At 37.3% G+C, this 9955-nt stretch overlaps 1 protein-coding gene across 1 annotated transcript; it reads left to right on the top strand.

Moving 5' to 3' along the window:
• Positions 1-495: 495 nt before the first annotated feature.
• On the top strand, positions 496-1032 carry LOC128638227 (nucleolar protein 16-like). Its single transcript, XM_053690076.1, is given in 3 exon segments — positions 496-663; positions 665-733; positions 736-1032. Coding segments are annotated over 3 exon segments (501 nt in total). The 5' UTR covers positions 496-528.
• The last annotated feature ends 8923 nt before the right edge of the window (positions 1033-9955 follow it).

Genomic DNA, 9955 nt, shown 5'->3' with positions numbered 1-9955 from the left:
ACATTTAAGTATCATTTCCCTTTAAACATCATTTTCAAAACACCCAAGCACTTTACAGTGATCACAAACAAATAATCAGATAACAATCTTTAAGTTGGGATATGTTTTATAGTGAGTTTTGTTATTTTAACATGTAATTGAAACCAATGGTTGATGAAATGAGATCTTAGTATCTGTGAGACTGAAAACCAAACAAAATGATCATGTGGAAAGCCTAGGTGTGCTGTGTGAAATAACAATATCAATAGTTTTTCAACAGAGTAAAGGTGTTGGGAAATTACTTAGGACTTTTTTTATTTAAACAATAATGAGAAAATGTTTGTTGGCAATGGACTGGAATATGATTACCAAATTATTAGTATCTGAAGAGTTACTGCAGCTTGATGTCATCTAAAAATCAACCAAAAAAACAGTTTAAAAGGACATTAGAGTCAAAAGTAAACTTTTATGAGTTAGATAGAGCTTGGAGTTTTAAGAAGCTTTTTCAGGGTTCCTGGTTGCTGTTGTGTTGAAAGTGGTGTTTTCATTATGTCGAAAGTAAAAAAGAAGCGAAACACTTTTAAATATAATGTAGATCGGAAGAAACTCCATTGTCAGGAGAAGAAGAAAATGGCGCCTAGGATAAAATGTGACCAGATCCGAAATGCCTGGGATGAAAAAAAATTCAGTGGCTATCAATCTTGCTGAAATGGGTCTTGCTGCTGATCCCAATAAAGCTCTACCAATAACTAAAAAAATATGGGGCAGGCATCTAAGGAAAAGAATAAATTTGTCAAGAAGCCACATGTGATAGAAGAGATTAATGCATTGGCGAGCCTATCATCCAGGACCACTATGGGCGTTTCAATAGATATGAAACAATTTGTCACCTACATGGTTGAAAACTATGGTGAAGACTGCAAGGCAATGGCCAGAGATGAGAAGAATTATTACCAAAAAACACCAAAACAGATCTTACGCAAAATCAAGTTCTTCAGGCAACACTATCCAAAAGAATATGAAGCTCTGCTGTCATCTCAAATGCAGCAGTAGAGAATTCTGACTGGACATTATTATATAATATAAATATTTTTCAAATGCATAGCTCCTTGAATAATATGATACAAGGCTGTTATCCATTGTCAATGGGAGGAGATACTGTTTTCAAAAACACACATTTGTATATGAAAAAGAACACAAGTTTCTGAACTGCCTGTGGATCTATGTTTGTAATTTGATTAGTTCTGCCTTGTTTAAATTGTTAGGTTCAGAATGAATTCTATAAAAAAATATAAAATAAATCCGGAGGTTATTTAGACAAAAAGCAAAACTCAAATAACATGTACAGTGTATTACCTTGTTGCATAGTATTTTCCTTTTCACATAAATACATTTAAAAAAAATATATATAAAACTTTTTAAAATTGGTGAAGTATGGGCCAGCCCACACCTTTCTCTCACAAAATGTTTAGCCATTACTATAGAAACAGCATAACACTTGTTCACAGCAGCACTGCATAGTAGTGCATTTAAAAAAAAAAGTGTAAAATAAGACAGACACACAGGGGATAGAATATAAACCCATTAGTAGCATTTGTTAGGATGTGGTTTGTTTCTTCTGTTTGTTTGTGCAGTTTTTCTTCTAGAAGTGACCTCACAGTCTGTAAGCTGGTGCTTTGGCCGGCCCCATCAATTATTGCACTTGTCCCCAACACTGTGACTTCTCTTTGGCCTATAACACGGTGAAGTGATAGCTCAAAATGGATGTTAGATATACCCAGCGCAGTGTTACGGTCCTATGAGGAAACAAATAGTTATCGGTATAAATGGAAAAACAAATTACAGTACCACACTCAGCACATCCCTTTAAGTGACACACACCAAAGACAATTATGGGGGAGTAGTTAGAAATGATAAGTCTGAAATCCCACCTTTGCATTTAGGAATCTCCCTTTCAAGTTATTTCATTAAAAAATGATAATCCAAAATGAGGGAAACTGGCTAAGTACTAGCTAAGCCAGATGTTTAATAATTATATATATATATATAAAAAAGTATTACATTTGTTCGTCTTGGCACATCCAACCATCAACAGAAGCACTAAATTGCAGAATTCAAGGCTGGGCAGAATTTGAAAGTACCAATCCTTCTTTTAAAAAGAAATGATAAAAAGAAATGATAGCACAATACAGACTGGAGCACTGTACTTCCAGGTCTGATCTCAGATGTACACATCTGTTGTAGTCTGTTTTAGTACTTCGGAAATGTCAGAGACAATTTCCAAACTGCTACTTCACTATTCCTAAGTATCTCAAGTATACATTTCCTGTGGTGATTTGTGTAAACCGCTCTTCCCAATAAATTGTAAAAGTGTTTTCAGGTCCATTTTTAAAGTGTTATATAAAATGTGAAGTACAACAGCTTTGCTATATACTTTTATTATCCTGTAACTTAAAAGGGATACTGAGCTCGGGTTTTTTATTTCGTGATTCAGATAGAGCATGCAATATTAAGCAACTTTATAATTTACTTCTATTTTTAGGTTTTCTTCGTTCTCTTGGTATCTTATTTGAAAAGCAAGAAAAAGTTTAGATGCTGGCCCATTTTTGGTAAACAACCTTGGTGGATAAATAAACAAGTGCTGTCCATGGTTTCTGAACCCCAAAAGATGGCTGGCTCCTTAGCTTTTTCAAATAAAGATGGCAGGAGAACGGGGAAAGGTTGATAAGGAGGAGTGGATTGGAGAGTTGCATGCTCTGTCTGAGTCACGAGGGGAGAAATTTGGGTTCAGTGTCCCTTTAACTCTGAAAGTTGTGTTCCCAATGCTGAGCATCAATAGTGCAAATGACAGGCGTAAAGGAACAGTGTAATGTAAAATTGTTTTCCCCCTTAATGTATTTCCAATTACTTGTTAAACCAGCTGCAGAGTATAAATTTGTATGAAAATTTGCAAAAAATTGCTTTTTCAGTGTACATCCATTATTAAGTATTGCACAGATTTTCTAAACCAAATTGAAATCGTCCAAAAGAAAAAAAAATTCTTCTATTGGCTGATTTGAATTTGGTTTAGAAAATCAGCCAATAGCTATTCAATGGTTTACCTACATAAGGGGGTACATCGCATTCAAAATTCAGTGTGCAGTGGGTGACCGCATGTAGAGGACATCCTGGATTGAAGTTCAAAAGATGAGAAGAAAAGACAATATAAATACGTGAAAGATGGATGCATTTTATTGCATTGGGCTTTTGGCGGTATAGGGGTTAATAGGTTAGGAAGTTTATTGTGGTGGGCTATTGCCTGTATAGGGGTTACTAGGTTAGGAAGTTTATTGTGGTGGGTTATTGCCTGTATAGGGGTTAATAGGTTAGGAAGTTTATTGTGGTGGGCTATTGCCTGTATAGGGGTTACTAGGTTAGGAAGTTTATTGTGGTGGGTTATTGCCTGTATAGGGGTTAATAGGTTAGGAAGTTTATTGTGGTGGGTTATTGCCTGTATAGGGGTTACTAGGTTAGGAAGTTTATTGTGGTGGGTTATTGCCTGTATAGGGATTAATAGGTTAGGAAGTTTATTGTGGTGGGTTATTGCCTGTATAGGGGTTACTAGGTTAGGAAGTTTATTGTGGTGGGTTATTGCCTGTATAGGGGTTACTAGGTTAGGAAGTTTATTGTGGTGGGTTATTGCCTGTATAGGGGTTACTAGGTTAGGAAGTTTATTGTGGTGGGTTATTGCCTGTATAGGGGTTAATAGGTTAGGAAGTTTATTGTGGTGGGCTATTGCCTGTATAGGGGTTACTAGGTTAGGAAGTTTATTGTGGTGGGTTATTGCCTGTAAAGGGGTTAATAGGTTAGGAAGTTTATTGTGGTGGGTTATTGCCTGTATAGGGGTTACTAGGTTAGGAAGTTTATTCCAGTGGGTTATTGCCTGTATAGGGATTAATAGGTTAGGAAGTTTATTGTGGTGGGTTATTGCCTGTATAGGGATTAATAGGTTAGGAAGTTTATTGTGGTGGGTTATTGCCTGTATAGGGATTAATAGGTTAGGAAGTTTATTCCAGTGGGCTATTGGGGGTATAGGGGTTACTAGGTTAGGAAGTTTATTGTGGTGGGTTATTGCCTGTATAGGGGTTAATAGGTTAGGAAGTTTATTGTGGTGGGTTATTGCCTGTATAGGGATTAATAGGTTAGGAAGTTTATTCCAGTGGGCTATTGGCGGTATAGGGGTTACTAGGTTAGGAAGTTTATTGTGGTGGGTTATTGCCTGTATAGGGGTTAATAGGTTAGAAAGTTTATTCCAGTGGGCTATTGGTGGTATAGGGGTTAATAGGTTAGGACGTTTATTGTGGTGGGTTATTGCCTGTATAGGGATTAATAGGTTAGGAAGTTTATTGTGGTGGGTTATTGCCTGTATAGGGATTAATAGGTTAGGAAGTTTATTGTGGTGGGTTATTGCCTGTATAGGGGTTACTAGGTTAGGAAGTTTATTGTGGTGGGCTATTGGCGGTATAGGGATTAATAGGTTAGGAAGTTTATTGTGGTGGGTTATTGCCTGTATAGGGATTAATAGGTTAGGAAGTTTATTGTGGTGGGTTATTGGCGGTATAGGGATTAATAGGTTAGGAAGTTTATTGTGTTGGGTTATTGCCTGTATAGGGATTAATAGGTTAGAAAGTTTATTCCAGTGGGCTATTGGCGGTATAGGGGTTAATAGGTTAGGAAGTTTATTGTGGTGGGTTATTGCCTGTATAGGGATTAATAGGTTAGGAAGTTTATTGTGGTGGGTTATTGCCTGTATAGGGATTAATAGGTTAGGAAGTTTATTGTGGTGGGTTATTGCCTGTATAGGGGTTAATAGGTTAGGAAGTTTATTGTGGTGGGTTATTGCCTGTATAGGGGTTAATAGGTTAGGAAGTTTATTGTGGTGGGCTATTGCCTGTATAGGGGTTACTAGGTTAGGAAGTTTATTGTGGTGGGTTATTGCCTGTATAGGGGTTAATAGGTTAGGAAGTTTATTCCAGTGGGTTATTGCCTGTATAGGGGTTACTAGGTTAGGAAGTTTATTCCAGTGGGTTATTGCCTGTATAGGGATTAATAGGTTAGGAAGTTTATTGTGGTGGGTTATTGCCTGTATAGGGGTTACTAGGTTAGGAAGTTTATTGTGGTGGGTTATTGCCTGTATAGGGGTTAATAGGTTAGAAAGTTTATTCCAGTGGGCTATTGGCGGTATAGGGGTTAATAGGTTAGGAAGTTTATTGTGGTGGGTTATTGCCTGTATAGGGATTAATAGGTTAGGAAGTTTATTGTGGTGGGTTATTGCCTGTATAGGGGTTAATAGGTTAGGAAGTTTATTGTGGTGGGTTATTGCCTGTATAGGGGTTACTAGGTTAGGAAGTTTATTGTGGTGGGCTATTGGCGGTATAGGGATTAATAGGTTAGGAAGTTTATTGTGGTGGGTTATTGCCTGTATAGGGATTAATAGGTTAGGAAGTTTATTGTGGTGGGTTATTGCCTGTATAGGGATTAATAGGTTAGGAAGTTTATTGTGGTGGGTTATTGCCTGTATAGGGGTTACTAGGTTAGGAAGTTTATTGTGGTGGGCTATTGGCGGTATAGGGATTAATAGGTTAGGAAGTTTATTGTGGTGGGTTATTGCCTGTATAGGGATTAATAGGTTAGGAAGTTTATTGTGGTGGGTTATTGCCTGTATAGGGGTTACTAGGTTAGGAAGTTTATTGTGGTGGGCTATTGGCGGTATAGGGATTAATAGGTTAGGAAGTTTATTGTGGTGGGTTATTGCCTGTATAGGGATTAATAGGTTAGGAAGTTTATTGTGGTGGGCTATTGGCGGTATAGGGGTTACTAGGTTAGGAAGTTTATTGTGGTGGGCTATTGGCAGTATAGGGATTACTAGGTTAGGAAGTTTATTGTGATGGGCTATTGGCGGTATAGGGATTACTAGGTTAGGAAGTTTATTGTGGTGGGCTATTGGCGGTATAGGGATTAATAGGTTAGGAAGTTTATTGTGGTGGGTTATTGCCTGTATAGGGATTAATAGGTTAGGAAGTTTATTGTGGTGGGCTATTGGCGGTATAGGGGTTACTAGGTTAGGAAGTTTATTGTGGTGGGTTATTGCCTGTATAGGGGTTACTAGGTTAGGAAGTTTATTGTGGTGGGTTATTGCATGTATAGGGATTAATAGGTTAGGAAGTTTATTGTGGTGGGTTATTGCCTGTATAGGGATTAATACGTTAGGAAGTTTATTGTGGTGGGTTATTGCCTGTATAGGGGTTACTAGGTTAGGAAGTTTATTGTGGTGGGTTATTGCCTGTATAGGGGTTACTAGGTTAGGAAGTTTATTGTGGTGGGTTATTGCCTGTATAGGGATTAATAGGTTAGGAAGTTTATTGTGGTGGGTTATTGCCTGTATAGGGATTAATAGGTTAGGAAGTTTATTGTGGTGGGTTATTGCCTGTATAGGGATTAATAGGTTAGGAAGTTTATTGTGGTGGGTTATTGCCTGTATAGGGGTTACTAGGTTAGGATGTTTATTGTGGTGGGTTATTGCCTGTATAGGGGTTACTAGGTTAGGAAGTTTATTGTGGTGGGTTATTGCCTGTATAGGGGTTACTCGGTTAGGACGTTTATTGTGGTGGGTTATTGCCTGTATAGGGGTTACTAGGTTAGGAAGTTTATTGTGGTGGGTTATTGCCTGTATAGGGGTTACTAGGTTAGGAAGTTTATTGTGGTGGGTTATTGCCTGTATAGGGGTTACTAGGTTAGGACGTTTATTGTGGTGGGTTATTGCCTTTATAGGGGTTACTAGGTTAGGAAGTTTATTGTGGTGGGTTATTGCCTGTATAGGGATTAATAGGTTAGGAAGTTTATTGTGGTGGGTTATTGCCTGTATAGGGGTTAATAGGTTAGAAAGTTTATTCCAGTGGGCTATTGATGGTATAGGGGTTACTAGGTTAGGAAGTTTATTGTGGTGGGTTATTGCCTGTATAGGGGTTAATAGGTTAGAAAGTTTATTCCAGTGGGTTATTGCCTGTATAGGGGTTACTAGGTTAGGAAGTTTATTGTGGTGGGTTATTGCCTGTATAGGGGTTAATAGGTTAGAAAGTTTATTCCAGTGGGCTATTGGCGGTATAGGGATTAATAGGTTAGGAAGTTTATTGCGTTGGGTTATTGGCGGTTTAAGGGGTTAAGTAGTGTAGGGTTAGGTTGCGGTGGTCGGTTATGTTGGTTTAGGGGTACATAGGTATAGTTATTAGGTTGTGTGCTATATATTTAAAAGAGATCCTTTACTCAAGTAACGTAATATTTTTCCAGCATTGTCACCCATTGGGATGTAGAGTAAAATGCTGTCTTTATAGACTAATAACAGCACTTTTGAATATTTTACCGGCATTCTTGACATTGCGTCGGATCCCTTTTTAATGTATCACAGCCTCGCAGCACTTTCGATCATCAGGGCCTTAGACCTGAGCCCAGTGATAACACAGCTGACAGGTGTGGACTCTTCCTTGCAATATATTTTCATAAAGTTTAGGTTAGAGATAAGACAAAACCATTGTTTTCCTTTGTTCTTAAATCTCTTCTCCCTTTTATCCTCATTGGGGCCAATTTATCAAGCTCCGAATGTCTCGCCAGAAACACCACTAAAGACCGCTGCTCCATAACCCTATCCGCCTGCTCTGATGAGGCGGACAGGAATCGCCTCAATACAACCCAATCAAGTATGATCGGGTTGATTGACACCCCCCTGCTAGTGGCCAATTGGCCGCGAGTCTGCTGCTGGTGCAATGCTGAATACGGAGAACGTATTGCTCTTCTCATTCAGCGATGTCTGCCGGACCTGATCCGCACTGTCAGATCAGGTCCGACAGACATTTGTTAAATAGGCCTCATTATCTCTATGGAGGCATGTTGGTTGTACACAAATAGTTGTGGACAGAAATTTAAGTGTATGTTATAAGTTACTGTTAGCATAAAGGTGTCAGCAATACAGTCAGCCATTTTGACCACAAATCCCAGTGTTCTGGGGATAAAAATCTGAACTAATTTTCTATTTATCTCTGTTTGTGCAAACAAAGCTGTGTGGAATCCATTTTAGGTTATTCTATGCACAGTCTCTTTCATTGCCTGTAATTTTTCCCTAATTGTCTTTGGAAGGGGAAACAGATAAATGGCAACTTAAGTTCAAACATGGTGGCACCCATTACTTTAAAGAAACTCAGTAGAATTTAGAAAAACAACAATTTTTAAATTACAGGAAAAAGAGAACAACATAAATAATGAAAGTATATTGCAGAGGTTTTTTTTAACTATGCAATAATTAAACATTTATATCTCAATTTCATACTGTTTAATATCTCTTTAATTTACTGACGCCAGATACAGGTGGAATTTATTCATTATTGTACTATAACAAACAAACAAACCGTTACTGTTACATTTCCAAGACTTGATTTTCTCTGTCATAGTACCATGGTATTTGTAAAACATGACATGGGCTTTTGTTTAAAAGAAGAGTCAATCAGAAGTGGATAACTATTAAAGAAATAATAAATGGATATATCTAGGTACAGATAACTGAAAGTTAGAGTCTGATTTTTTTGATTATAAATCAGTTATTTTATTTTGATTTTGCAAGGGTTTTGGAACGGTGTATCACCGAAGATTATTATGCAAAATAATGAGATTTGAATTTCCTGTAGAAATGAGGACATGTAAATAACTAGTAATTAGAGATCATATAGTTGCAGTAACATAGGGAACTACAACATTCTATACCAGGCCCACTTGCTTCCTTTATGCATATTAATAATCTGGACAAGTGAACAAGGAGTAATGTTTCCACCTTGCTACTAATGAAAGGTAATTAAATATAAACAGAATGTACTTTTGTTCTGTAAAGAGACTTGTACAAAGCTGTGAGAATGGGCTGGTAAATGACATATAATGTTTAACATAGATAAATGTATTCTTCTGAGAAGTGAAACTAATTAGGCTTCTTACTACAAAGTTGTGGAATCAGGGATGAAAATTAATTGAAATTAAAGTGCTTTGCAATACTCTATTTAACAATAACCAAATTGTGCCCAAATGTAATGTTTTCAAGCATGGCACCATGGGAAAAGTAAAAATATGATGTAAAGTCTTTGTTTAGTAAGAGCTTTTACAAAGTATGTTACATAATAAGTTCTGGTCATCGCAAGAAAACCTTGAGAAGGGCAAAAATAAGCACAGCATAAATATGCACAACATGAACACAACACGCTCACTCACCCCATTTATACATGCTTTCACTCCCATGTACTGGGACAACTAATACCCAAATTTTTTTATGATAGCTAGTGCACAAATTACCCATGGTAACTTTTTAGAATCAGTTCTACTCGGAACTGCATGGTATAAAAGGCATCTCTTGTAGAAAATATCAGAATTCTAAACTTAAAGGGACAACAAAATGTTTCTTTCATGATTCAGATAGAGAATACAATTTTAAACAACATTCCAATTTACTTATATTATCTAATTTGCTTCATTCTTTAGATATCCTTTGTTGAAGAAATAGCAATGCACATGGGTAAGCCAATCATACAAGGCATCTATATGCAGCCTCCAATCAACAGCTACTGAGCCTATTTAGATATGTTTTTCAGCAAAGTATATCAAGAGAATGAAGCAAACTACATAATAGAAGTAAACTGGAAAGTTGTTGAAAATTGAATGCTTTGTAAATCAAGAAAGAAAAATGTTGGGTTTCATGTCCCTTTATTGGCCTCTGAGAGTCTTCTCTTGACCCTCTCTATGCCCTCAATAATAGGTTGTTCCTATGAAGGATATAGGGGTCGATTTATCAATGTCTGTTTGACATGACACGGTGTAGCGTATCATGTCCGACAGATATCGCTGAATGCCGACAGCATATGCTGTGGGCATTTATCATTGCACAAGCAGATCACAAGAACTGTTT

Source organism: Bombina bombina, chromosome 8 (assembly GCF_027579735.1).
Source record: "Bombina bombina isolate aBomBom1 chromosome 8, aBomBom1.pri, whole genome shotgun sequence".
NCBI lineage: Eukaryota > Metazoa > Chordata > Amphibia > Anura > Bombinatoridae > Bombina > Bombina bombina.
Note: the sequence above shows the minus strand (reverse complement) of the source record. Positions and strands in the feature narration are given on the sequence as shown.